Genomic DNA, 14,081 nt, shown 5'->3' on the forward strand with positions numbered 1-14,081 from the left:
GAATGTCCGGAATTCAGAATTGACTTGAGTAAAAGTACAAAAGTATTGGTATCAAAATATATTTAAAGTACAAAAGTAAAAGTACTCATTGTGCATAATGTTCCATATTCACAAGTTCAAAATGTATAAAGAATATTTTGAAAATAGCCGATCTACAACCTCACAATGCGTCGCATCGCAACGCATTGTGAGCTTGTAGATCATCTCTTGGTAAAAAGCTAGAACACAGGAGGCAGGGAGAGACCATGTGAAAGAGGAATTAGAATGATAGTTATTAGTAACTACAGATGTCATTTCCAGCATTGCTGCTGTTTATAGTGAAGTGGAAACTTAGATCATAATCTGACATTAAAAGGGAACTTCTTACAAGCAGCAGCATCGTCTCCATTAGATCTGCAGAACAGCTGGCAGGACAACATGGCTGTGAACATCTTTATGTTGTGTCTCCAGTTTGGAGGTAAGGACCACTATTCTATTCTATTATTATTTATTTCATCTTATCTTTTGGAAACCTCATAATGAGGTTTCTCTACTTTTGAATTTTGGACATATTATGTCCAAAATTCTAAAATAGCAAAAGTTGCAGATCTACAAGCCCGTGCAGATCTGCTACTTTTGATACTTTTGTATCAATAGGACGTTGTTGTGTTTTCCTTTTAGCCTTAATGTCTTGACTGTACCTCTGTGCTGTTTACCAGTGGTGGAAAAAGTACTCAAATGTTTTACTTAAGTAAAAGTATAAATACCGCGATGTAGTTTACAAGTAAAAGTTCAGAATTCTAAATTTACTTGAGTAAAAGTACAAAAGTATTGGCACCAAAATGTAGAAAGTACTGATTATGCAGAATGTCACATTTCACAAGTTTTCAAATGTACAAAATGTATAAAATCATTTGAAAATAGCAGATCTAAAAGCTCACAATGCGTCGCACCGCGACGCATTGTGAGCTTGTAAATCGCCTATTTTCAAATGGACGAAATGTATATAGGGCTGAAGTGGTTAATGTGTGTTTTGTAATAATAATCAAAATCTACAAAGTAACTACTGTAGTACCTAAAGTTTTCAAATAATTATAGTGGAGTAAAAGTACAATATTTGCCTCTGAGATGTAGTGGAGTAGAAGTAAAATAACTGAAAATAACTGTAAATATACTTAGTTACTTTCCACCACTGCTGTTTACATGTATGACTAATAAAGTATTCCACTGTGTGACGCTGTAGTATGATCATGTAGGAGTTAATTTACCAAAAATAACACAACAAGTTAAAATATGGAGATAAGAGGTTTCTGCCTGACAACAACTAAATATTGATTGATCGATGTATTGGCATTTTTGGCATATATTGACAAAAATGCATATTGTCTCTGTCAGGTGGAAGCCTTGTATGTACAAAACCATAACGTTTCAGGAAATGGAAAAGGAAAAGAAATCGGTATATCGAAATAGTGAAAATAGCAGATCTACAAGCTCACAATGCATTGTGAGCTTGTAGATCGGCTATTTTCACTTCTTTTGCTTCACAATCTTATGACAAACTAGGGCATTAACCCATTAAGACCGGGAACGCATCTGTGTGTAATTTTTTTATTTATTTGGCTATTCAAAAATAGCAGATCTACAAGCTCATAGTGCGGCACCAAGTGTCGTGCTATGAGCTTATCTGCTATTTAAAAAAAGATTTAAAAAAAAACTAAAATCTTTGCTTCTGGGGGTCCCTGAAACAAAATATTTTGAGATGGGGGCCCGCGGACAAATACATATCATTTTGGTGGTCCTTGACATAAAAAAAAGTTTGAGAACCACTGATTATAGCAAAATATTTTGTGTTAGGATTTATAATAAAATAAAATTTGTTGAATCCCTAGAAGCAAAGATTTGAGTTAAAAATGTTATAAAAAATTATATTCAAAGATTTGCCGCGCTATGAGCTTGTAGATCTGAAAACTTCTAGTTACTTTGCAGATATACATTATTATATTATAAAACATGAACCACTTTAGCACTGTTTTATATATAGGCTATTTGAAAATAGCAGATCTACAAGCTCGAGCTTGTAGATCGGCTATATTCTAACATTTTAGTACTTTTGCTTTTGGTACTTTAAGTATATTTTGATGCCAATACTTTTGTACTTTTACTGAAGTAACATTTTTAACATGGGCCTTTCTTGAGTATTTCTACATTGCAGTATTGATACTTTTACTTAAGTAGAAAATGGGAGTACTTTTTCCACCACTGTCTGTGGGACGGGTCCAGGTTAGTGGGACAGGAGCAGAGGTCAAGCAGGTCAAAGGCAGGGGTCAAAAGTCTAAAAACAAGAATAAACGTGCAGAATACATGCAGTGGAGAAATTCACAGGTTCTAGGCTCATATGAAACAGACAGAATAGTGCTCTGATGCGTATAGGCAGTGATGAGCTGTGGATTTTGGAACTAGGGGGGCTATATTTTCTGACGTCACGTGCACGCGCACGCATGTGCACATAGCCAATCAGCTCAGTGCTAGTTGAAATACTGTATTCAACATGTGATTTTTAATGTAATCTTATTATTTAGTTGCATTGTTAATTTGTTGTTTTTATTTTTGTTTCAATTAATTAATTATTTTATTTTCCTTTTAGTTTTATATAAGAGCCCTTTACATAGACTCACCCACACATAAGTACTTAAAATAATCAGACAACTTGTCTTTGTCTTGTCTCAGAGAACTGGGTCCTCTTCTAAGCGATCCGCTTCACACTCTGCAGTGCAGAGACTGTTGTCTCTCATTGTGAGAGGAATGTACACATTCAATTCAAGTCCATGGCTTTTCTAGAGTAGCCTAATGTTATGCAAAGCAGCCAGGTAGACGCTATTGAGAACGGCTCGCCGCTGACGGCGTGAACCTTGAGAGGCTATTGTTTAAACTTTAAGGTGTTACAGACCGCAGCTGACGGTGCGTGCTCGCGCGTGCATGTGGAGCTCCCAGCCCCCATAGTAGCGCCAGAACTAAGGGGTCGCCGACCCCCCATAGCACCCCCTACAGCAACGTAGAACGGCATGTGGCAGATAATAAATGCTGATATTACTCATCATAGGTGTAAATGGAATGTTATGACCAGTCCCCAAACCCCAAAACACAACACAACACAAGGAACTACACGTTATGACCCTATAGCAGGAGTGGGCAACTTTGAGGATGGAGAGGGCCACTATATTTCCACACTCACTCCAGAGGGCCACATTGCATAATGTATATACTGTCGGGCCCAGTTTTGAATTGCTCATGGGACGGCCTTGCACGCCGTGCAAGAACCTATTTTAACAAGAGCATGCGCAGGCACATGCATAGATTTAAAACAACTTAAAATTTACACCTCAACAAAGTTTACAAACTCCCGACTCACACCAGGTGAATTAACATAAGAATGAGCCTAGATGCATATCAATTGTCCATTGTGTGACCTGTAGTGTAGGTGTTAAGCGACGTGCGCGTGACGTAATTAAAATAATATGCAACCACGTTCCTATTCAGCAATGCAACACTGGTCGGGCCATTCTATGTCACACAAAAGTAGCAAAAATAGCAGATCTACAAGCTCAAAACGCGTTGCAATGCGACGCGTTTTGAGCTTGTAGATCTGCTATTTGTTGCTATTTTAGAATTGGAATCAGATATTTTTTTTGCTATTTTTGAATTGGAATCCTGAAAAGTAACATTTTAATTTAATTTCAAATGCATTTACTTAAACTTATGTTAACTGTATGAACTTAAATACAAATACATTGGACATAAAAAAAGACAATAGAATTTTAAAACTAGTCATTAAGCTATAACTAATATAGACTGAAGTAATTAATTGAAGCATGTTTGCAATTGTAAACTGCAAACAGCTAAAATCAATAATATATCAGTATTCTGATATTAACCTGCGGGCCGCATTAAGTGAAGGTGGGGGCCGGATGTGGCCCCTGGGCCGCCTGTTGCCCATGTATGCCCTATAGGGTCATAACAGGACACAGTTGTGTGTCCTTTGTGGAGACGCCAGCTCAAGTGGTTGTGGGAGTGACACTATTAAGATTACAGAAATGCAACATATTAATGCCTTGATACTTTAAGTATTAGTGAACATTCATCACATAGAAGTAGACAAACTACTAAAAGTCCAAAACGGTTTATGCTTCTGTCTGTCTTATATGTGTGTAGGCTAATATATTCTGTCTTAATATGTCTGTGTCTTATGTGTGTAGGCTAATATATTATGTCTTAGTATGTCTGTATCTTATGTGTGTAGGCTAATATATCCTGTCTTAATACAGTATGTCTGTGGCCTATGTGTGTAGGCTAATATATTCTGTCTTAGTATGTCTGTATCTTATGTGTGTAGGCTAATATATCCTGTCTTAACACAGTATGTCTGTGTCCTATGTGTGTAGGCTAATATATTCTGTCTTAATACAGTATGTCTGTGTCCTATGTGTGTAGGCTAATATATTCTGTCTTAATACAGTATGTCTGTGTCCTATGTGTGTAGGCTAATATATTCTGTCTTAATATGTCTGTGTCTTATGTGTGTAGGATAATATATTCTGTCTTAATATTTCTGTGTCTTATGTGTGTAGGATAATATATTCTGTCTTAATACAGACATGTCTGTGTCCTATGTGTGTGGGTAGGCTAATATATTCTGTCTTAATACAGTATGTCTGTGTCCTATGTGTGTGGGTAGGCTAATATATTCTGTCTTAATACAGTATGTCTGTGTCCTATGTGTGTGGGTAGGCTAATATATTCTGTCTTAATACAGTATGTCTGTGTCCTATGTGTGTGGGTAGGCTAATATATTCTGTCTTAATACAGTATGTCTGTGTCCTATGTGTGTAGGCTAATATATTCTGTCTCTGTATGTCTGTGTCTTATGTGTCTGTGTCTTATTGATTTTAAGCATCAGTTTGCACAAACCACTCAGAGGCAAATGTGTCCTTCAGTTGTAGGAATCAGAATGTGGAATTCAATAGACAATATGAAGAAGATGAATAGGAAAGGATTTGACTTTGGAGTTATCTTTTTTTGTTTTGTTTATGTGTGTTCATTTGTTGCTTGTTTTGTTGTCCTTTTTGCTTGTTTTTGTTTTTGTTTTGGTTTAAACTTGCATGCTAGTGCAAGTACTGCTTGTATGCGCCAATCATCAAGTATATATTTTTAAAATTGGATAGGGGGCAGGTATTAATAAGAATGTATTCTTCTTCCTGCTCCTTTTCGCTCATGGGCGTATATGATTTAATGAATTATTGAAGTTATGAATTGTGAGTACTGTAATACACTACCATATGCGAAACAAAATAAAATGAAATGAAATGAAATGTAGGTAGGCTAATATATTCTGTCTTAGTATGTCTGTGTCGGCTATCTGAGCAACGCAAACCCTCCCTCCCCTCCCTCTCCACTCCTCTGCTGTGCTAAACTGAGTCACTTTCGTTTCTAACTAAAACAAAAGCCAGACTAGGATTTGAATACAAAGGACCCCAATGGAAACAAGCCATAGGCTTTCTTGGGTTTAAAATTCTCTTAGCAGACCTTGTATGAACTGTATTTTCCTGTGCTTTTATTTTGCAAACTGCTAATAATGTATTCAATCAATCAATCAATCAATCAATCAATCACATTCAGTGATGATAACTTCAGTAATGATTACTGTGTTTATGGTGAGCTTGAACACACCATACTTACTCCTGTAAAAAAATTGCTTTTGTAGTTAAGTTGGTTTGGTCTCTCTCTCTCTCTCTCTCTCTCTCTCTCTCTCTCTCTCTCTCTCTCTCTCTCTCTCTCTCTCTCTCTCTCTCTCTCTCTCTCTCTCTCTCTCTCTCTCATATATATATTTCAGTTATCAGCGTGGGTCTCTCTCTCTCTGTTATATCTCAGTTATCAGCGTGGGTCTCTCTCTCTCTGTTATATTTCAGTTATCAGCGTGGGGGTCTCTCTCTCTGTTATATCTCAGTTATAAGCGTGGGTCTCTCTCTCTCGCTCTGTTATATCTCAGTTATAAGCGTGGGTCTCTCTCTCTCTCTCTGTTATATCTCAGTTATCAGCGTGGGTCTCTCTCTCTCTCTGTTATATCTCAGTTATCAGCGTGGGTCTCTCTCTCTCTCTCTGTTATATCTCAGTTATCAGCGTGGGTCTCTCTCTCTCTCTGTTATATCTCAGTTATCAGCGTGGGTCTCTCTCTCTCTGTTATATCTCAGTTATCAGCGTGGGTCTCTCTCTCTCTCTCTGTTATATCTCAGTTATCAGCGTGGGTCTCTCTCTCTCTCTCTGTTATATCTCAGTTATCAGCGTGGGTCTCTCTCTCTCTGTTATATCTCAGTTATCAGCGTGGGGGCCTCATCTTGGACAGCGGAGGTTCCCAGCAGGGTGTCTGGTCTGCTGGGTTCCTGTGTGGTGATTCCCTGTTCGTTCAGCTATCCTCCAGACCCTCAGCAGAACCCTCAGAACCTCAGAACCTCTGAGCTGACGGGCATCTGGGCCGAGGAGAGCCATCACCTGGTCTACCACCCGGAGCGCTCCAAGGTCATCGACAGGTACCGGGACCGGACCTCTCTCCTGGGAGACCTCAGACAGAAGCAGTGCTCGCTGAGGATCGATCCGCTCCGCGAGGCCGACACGGGGCCTTTTCATTTCAGGATTGAAATAAAAGGCCACAATAAGTTTTCATATCTACAGAACCAAGTGTCCATTACACTGAAAAGTAAGCAAGAACCATATAATATTATGACGTATAGAGTACAGAAGTCCTGACGTCACTCGTCCAGCCCCTGGGTCGTAAAGTAATTTCCCTATGGAGAATAACATTGGGTCATCATAGAATCGTCTCATATAAGAATTGCAGTCCAAAAATAAACAAACTTTCTCGGCCATATTGTCAGGGAGGTGGCTCTGTATCGTTTATGATAGTCAGCCACTCATATTTGGTGAAAATTTTACTAATTCGGCGGAAGTAACATTAGCGTTTTCTCACCGTCAGTTGATGCTTCATATCCATAAGAGTAAAACCGCCGGGGTCATTTGTTTATTTTTGGAACACAGTTCTTATTTGACGCGATATTAAACACGTCTATGGGAATTCACCCAGGTAGGATGCATAAATTACGTCAAACTTCGGCGCTCTATTCTGATCTGTCTGTCTGTCTGTCTGTGTTTTTCTGTTCATGTTATTTTTATCATTGATTTTTAAATGTTGCTACTGGTGTTCTGGAAAGCACTTGACCTGAGTAAAGTAATTATAAGGTGTTTTTAGCTTGGCACTGTAATAAAACTGAATAGAACTAATAATAATGTTATAATTCCAGCCCGATTTTCAGTGAGATAATATTAATATTAATATTAATATTAATATTAATATTAATATTAATAATAATGTTATAATTGCAGGCTCTCCACAGCCCATGTGGTTTTCAGTGAGAGAGGAGTTGAAGTTGGGGGAGAACGTGTCGGCCTCCTGCTCCGTGTCTCATTCCTGTCCCAGTGACCCCCCCGTGTTCACCTGGTCCCACCCTGGCTCCTCCCACCTCCAGTCAGCTGGGCTCCCCGACGGCCAATGGAACGCCACCTCGTCCTTGACCTTTGAGGCCGCCCGCGAGGACCACGAGCGACCAGTGGAGTGCACTGTGACGTACAGGGGAGGCCAGACGCAGAGCAGCCAGCCCACCATTCTCAAAGTCAAATGTGAGTGAAGAAGAGACTCAAACTATGACGCAAAAATGTTGGTCGAATACCTTTTTTTCACAGAAGAAAACGAAATAAAAACTGAAGCCAGTCCACACCAATGCAACTCCTTGAAACCATTAATTTATCCCCAAATGGTAGTTGCATTGGTGTGGACTGGCCTTTAAACTATGACTAAATACTTATATTGATTATTTCATCAACAAATAAAAACTAGACTCAAATGTCAGGGAGGGACTAGTGGAGAAGAGATCCAGTAGAACTAAGACCAGTGGAGAAGAGATCCAGTAGAACTAAGACCAGTGGAGAAGAGATCCAGTAGAACTAAGACCAGTGGAGAAGAGATCCAGTAGAACTAAGACCAGTGGAGAAGAGATCCAGTAGAACTAAGACCAGTGGAGAAGAGATCCAGTAGAACTAAGACCAGTGGAGAAGAGATCCAGTAGAACTAAGACCAGTGGAGAAGAGATCCAGTAGAACTAAGACCAGTGGAGAAGAGATCCAGTAGAACTAAGACCAGTGGAGAAGGGATCCAGTAGAACTAAGACCAGTGGAGAAGAGATCCAGTAGAACTAAGGCTAGTGGAGAAGAGATCCAGTAGAACTAAGACCAGAGGAGAAGGGATCCAGTAGAACTAAGACCAGTGGAGAAGAGATCCAGTAGAACTAATACCAGTGGAGAAGGGATCCAGTAGAACTAAGACCAGTGGAGAAGAGATCCAGTAGAACTAAGACCAGTGGAGAAGAGATCCAGTAGAACTAAGACCAGTGGAGAAGGGATCCAGTAGAACTAAGACCAGTGGAGAAGAGATCCAGTAGAACTAAGGCTAGCGGAGTGGGAAAACAAGTGAACAACATAGAATCTATAATGATCTATCAAAGCCGGTTGAAGATCTCTTGTTTTCCCACTAGATCATACCTCCATAGACTTTCATCAAATAACATCTCTCTGGGCTTTATGATCTGTTAGAACTGACTTTCCCAGAATTCAGTTCCAAACTAAACCCCACCGCTCCAAAAGGAATGCTGCAGGGTCCTAGTGCCGTGTATATTTTGGAGAGCCCTACAAAGCCAAAGTGCAGTAAGTACGGGGGAAAAAATCCATGAAAAAATGGTTTAAAAGTGATTCAACTGGTCAGCCAAATGAGATATCGGCATGTAAGTGATATTACACTAATTGTAAATCTGTTCTTGAGGTAATTGTGTACCCCCCAAAATCACAAAGGCTAAATTGACCTTTGGGATACACAAATAAGTCGGTGTGTCCAAAAACGTTGTTACTGCACTTTGGCTTTGTAGGGCAACAATGTTGTCAGAAACGGTATATATGCATTAACTTACATAAATGAATACTTTTCTGGTACATTTCCGGTCATTTTGGAAGTGTTGAGTGAGTGTTGGGAGAGTGTGTTGGGAGAGTGTGTTGGGAGAGTGTGTTGGGAGAGTGTTGGGAGAAGCCAAGCGTGACTAAAATAGTGTGTGTGCGTGCGTGCGTGCGTGCGTGCGTGCGTGCGTGTGTGCAGACCCCCCGGTCAACGTGAGGGTCTCCTACACAGACAGCGTGAGCGAGGGAGAGGACGTGGCTCTCAGATGCAGCAGCGTGGCCAACCCTCCTGCTCACAGCTACCAGTGGTACGACGCCATCGGCGGCGCCCTGCGGTACACAGGACACGTCTACACGCTGCAGCGCGTCAACAGACACGCGGGACCCGTGTTCTGCACCGCCACCAACACCGAGGGACACGGCACCTCCGACACCGTGCATCTGAACGTAGTCTGTAAGTCGATCTCCGATAAAAGTAAATGCGAGAAAAAGTTTTAGGTTCAAATCTGGGCTCGTGCCTTAAAGGAGTGGTTCACCCAAAAAAAATACTTATTTTCTATCAATTATCACCCCATGAAGCATAATATGATGGCCGGCGGAGTCAATGGAGACTCTTTGAGTCTCCTACCGGAAAGACCGCCGATCATGAAATTAAGGCTTCATGAGGTGTGTAATTGAATGAAAATAAGTCATTTGTCGGGTGAACTACTCCTTTATGTTGAGAGTCATACACTCTGCAGCGTTCTATTAAAGACTTGTCGTCCTCTCAGATCCCCCAGAGATAAGGACGGGCTCGGCCTGCTCTTCAGACTCAGCGAAGGTCGTGACCTGCATGTGCATCGTAGAGTCCAGACCGGCCTGCACGATCCACTGGTTTCTCCCCGATCGCCATCAGGCCCCGCCCACCGGCGCTGAGCTGGAGACGCACGGCGTTGTGAGCATCGGGACTCTGCAAGTCCCACACGGAGCGTCTGGCCCCGCCCACTGCCACGCCAGCAACTCCCAGGGCAATGCCACCGTCACCCTGGCTTTTCCCTCTAACGGTAAAGGGGGCTACATGCTACCATCCACCCAACTGGTTAGGTCAGGGGTCTTCAACAGGGGGTCCGGGACCCCTGGGGGTACGGAGGGTTTAAGTGGTTAAATGTCTGAAAATACATGAATCCAACATATTAACACATCGGGTGCTTTAGAGCTGTAGAAGCCTCCACGAGGACCCGGATGTAAACAAAGGGTGTCTGCGCGATGGCCGAGGGTCCCGTCTAACGACTGGAACAATAATATTTCTAACGCGATCCGACATTGCAGAGTGATCGCCTGTCGAAAATGGCTTGTTTTCACCACTGTTAAAAAGTATGGAGATATGGACCTTTTTCTTTCTTTTTCTTATCATTGGAGCGGACGGAAGTGACTCTTTTTGGGCTCCTGTCACATCCGTCCATTACATTTTACAGGGACCTAGGACCATTCCTAAATTGCGTTAGAGCGCCCCTTGTGGAAAAAGGGGCGATCTAGGGACGTGCACTTCAAACATGAAGTCCGGAAGGGGGGCCGCCATCTTTCGGCGACCCCCCGGAGAGTCCTCGGCGACCAGATATCGTTCCGTCTAGGCGGGATTCTGACTTAGAGGCGTTCAGTCATAAGCCTGCAGATGGTAGTGTCGCCCCAGTGGCTCCTCAGCCAAGCAGATGCACCAAATGTCTGAACCTGCGGTTCCTCTCGTACTGAGCGGGATTACTATTGCAACAACACATCATCAGTAGGGTAAAACTAACCTAAACCCAGCTCATCAACATTGTCACAGGCTGGTCACATGAAGTCAGAGATCCACATTGGGGCCAGACTGTTCCCATGTGGACATCAAAATGATTTCCTAGTTTAGCATATTTTTTTTTTATTTGATACAAAAGGGAATCAGTGTACTGCCACAAGTTGTGAACTAACCAGGATTCTAAAGTACATTTACTGTAAATAAAAAGCACTGGTTGTGTTGTGGACGTGTACTGTATAAAACGTATGTAAACATGTACTGTATACAACGTATGTAAACATGTACTGTATAAAACATTATGTAAACATGCACTGTGTAGTAAAGATGGTTTGGTTTGTATTCCTGCACAGATCACTCTCTGATGTACTTGTACGTTGCTGTTGCCATTGGAGTTCTCTTTGTGCTGGTGGTGATATTCTTAACGGCTCTGGGAGTCACTAAGAAATGGTAAGTTAACAGATGTTCAGTTAATGTGAGGAGGACAACCTCGTTTTATACCCTAGTATGTATAGGTTAACATGCCAACAGCTGGCAGAGATAAAGACGAATTAAATAAGGCAACACTTTCTAGAAAACAAGCATGACAAAAAGCAGGTGTGCTTCATCACTCAGTCAGTAAATTATGCCGATATTCACCTGTTTCTCCAGTGAATATAATATAATCCATGAATTCAACTTTATTGGTTGAGAGGTCTTGAGATAGAGAAAAGAACTGGCACTTATTTTCTATTCGTTGCTTGCACAGTGAAGTGATTATACATCTATATTGTCTATAATAAAGCAGTCTGTTTATATGTCATTCTGTCTACATACACTATCGTCATCCAATCGTCACATAATATGAAAACTCATATTAGATCTGTAAAATAAATCAATATCTGACATTATGGTGCAATTTGGTGGTCAAAGGTCAAGGTCATCTGACATTGAGCCACTCAGGTCAACCTACGCCTCTGAGTCAGTTTCATGTCATGGACCCCCAAATTCATACAGATTAAGCCACGGACCCCCAACTGGTAAATTTGAGCCCATAAGAGAAAACTTGTGTTGTTAAAATAATAATAATAATAATAATAATTCATTATTATTATTAAAGACTTTTGCTCAATGCAACGCGATGCCTTGTGAGCTTGAACATCTGCTAAATTCGAATACCCAACGCACAAAATAGAGTTAAAGTGGTTAAACAGATTTTCATGCTGATTATCATATTTTTCTGGGGACCCCCTGGAACTCCCTCAAGGACCACTGGGAGTCCCCAGACCCCACCTTGAGAACTGCTGCTCTATGTTGCTCTTGTTATAAACTAAATAATATGTTTAAAACGTTTCCCCGTTAATGTGCATATCATTATTTGCCAGCAGGGGGAACCGTGGTGACCAGCAGACATCCAGTATGAATGACATGAATGAAACCAAATCTACAGATCAATATCCACCAGCAGCAAGGTTTAACTTTACTCTTTATTTACTACAATATCCACCAGCAGCAAGGTTTAACTTTACACTGTTCACTTTATTTCAGAGATAAATAATAACTTACTGATGGAATAAAGAGGTTCAATGATCACTGTTCACTTTATTTTAGAGATAAACAATAACTTACTGATATAAGTAAGAATAAAGAAGGTTCAACAGTCTCACACAGTGATACATGTCTTAACTTTATGTATTTCTCTAGGAAAGAGACAGTGAGGAAAGAGACAGTGACTGACAGCATAGTATTCTGCAATGTCTACACCAATGATCAGCTGTATGGGAACATGGAGGTAGGTTAGAGCCATGACTCATGATAAATTGTATAGGAACATAGGATAGAACAATGTCTAATGATCATCTGCCATGTAGGTCTAGTCCAGGTGTGACAACCAGATTTCTGTATATAGCCTACAACTATACTCAAAGAAAGTTATGAATTCAGTGCTTTGTGCACAGTCATTTCACACTCAATACAGAGTCAATCCTATGTGTCCCTATATGTTATTTATTTATTTCCCCCCTGTTTGTCATCTTACAGCCTGAAGATGATAACGACACGTATGAATGTGCGATGGATGACGATGCGATTTACGCCAACGTGTAACAACAGGGACAAGTGTTGCTATTGTGCCTAATTGAACATTTGATACAATCATTGTTTCTGATATCGGAAAAATACTGAAATGATTTATTATTTACCATATGTACTAGGCCTGTCCCCGACTAAGGATTTCTATAGTCGAATCTGATTGGCCAAATGTTGCCTATAGTCGACTAATAGTATATTGAAATTATTATATATTTTTTTGGTATGATTCGACTGAGATTGGCAGTCGAATCAGTCTGATTCGACTGCCAATCGACTGCCAGTCGAATCATGCAAAACAGATGTTTGCAATAGAGGAACATTCCATTTGGGCTGTAGGGGTGCTTAATGTCTGATTTAACATATACTTGCTTGGTTTCTCCCAATACATCATGATGTATATCCTATTTTTGGCAAACTATTAGTTAATTAATATAACAAATTTGGCCAATCTCTCAGTCGAATAATGAAAAACAAAATATATATATTTTTATAATTCGACTAAGAGATTGGCATTCGACTCAGACTCCCCTCGACTGAATAGTCGACTATTCGAATAATCGAGGTCAGGCCTAGTATGTACACATGAAAACAAATGAGCATGGCGCTTGGCACGGACATGCGCAAAGCAAGTTCTGTCAGGGAACTGCACGTTCACATCCACTCATCCAATCACACTAATTTCATTCTCAGAGCGCTCTATTTAAACTGGAAGTTTGCACTACTCATCCCTGCTTGCTTGTGCTGCTGCTCTCTCACCACTGCTGTCTTGTTAAAAAAAGTTCTGCTCACCAGTGGTGTAAAGTAACTAAGTACATTTACTCAAGTACAGTACTTTGGTACAATTTTGAGGTAATTTTACTTTACTGGAGTATTTCCAATGTTCAGTACTTTATCTACTCCACTACATCTCAGAGGAAAATATTGTACTCCACTACAATTATTTGAAAACTTTAGTTACTAGTTACTTTGTTTAGATTTTGATCATTATTACAAAACATAAAAGCTCAATGCGTCACGATGCGTATCGTGAGCTTGTAGATCTTCTATTTTCAAAAGTTTTTTTTTACATTTTGAAAACTTGACATGGGACATTCTGCATAATGAGTACTTTCTACTTTTGGTACTACATTTTGATACTCAAGTAAATTTTGAATTCCGGACTTTTACTTGTAACGGAGCTATTTACACATTGCAGTATTGATGCTTGTGCTTAAGT

The 14,081-nt window shown here is 40.4% G+C and overlaps 1 protein-coding gene across 4 annotated transcripts; it reads left to right on the top strand.

Annotated features, from left to right (window-relative positions):
* Positions 1–368: 368 nt before the first annotated feature.
* Positions 369–12,992, top strand: LOC308102000 (B-cell receptor CD22). Of its 4 annotated transcripts, none has more exons than XM_080451575.1 (9): positions 369–457; positions 6,347–6,727; positions 7,411–7,704; positions 9,227–9,481; positions 9,798–10,070; positions 11,149–11,245; positions 12,160–12,246; positions 12,479–12,566; positions 12,815–12,992. In XM_080451575.1, exons 1-9 carry the CDS (start codon positions 418–420, stop codon positions 12,878–12,880), a joined length of 1,581 nt encoding a protein of 526 aa, XP_080307701.1. In that variant the 5' UTR covers positions 369–417; the 3' UTR covers positions 12,881–12,992. The 4 variants fall into 4 exon arrangements, with proteins under 4 accessions (XP_080307701.1, XP_080307703.1, XP_080307702.1 ...); XM_080451577.1 differs by having other exon boundaries at positions 12,494–12,566; XM_080451576.1 differs by having other exon boundaries at positions 12,163–12,246.
* Positions 12,993–14,081: the final 1,089 nt, after the last annotated feature.

Source organism: Gymnoscopelus braueri (assembly GCF_963280865.1).
Source record: "Gymnoscopelus braueri genome assembly, chromosome: 15".
Taxonomy (NCBI): Eukaryota; Metazoa; Chordata; class Actinopteri; order Myctophiformes; family Myctophidae; genus Gymnoscopelus; species Gymnoscopelus braueri.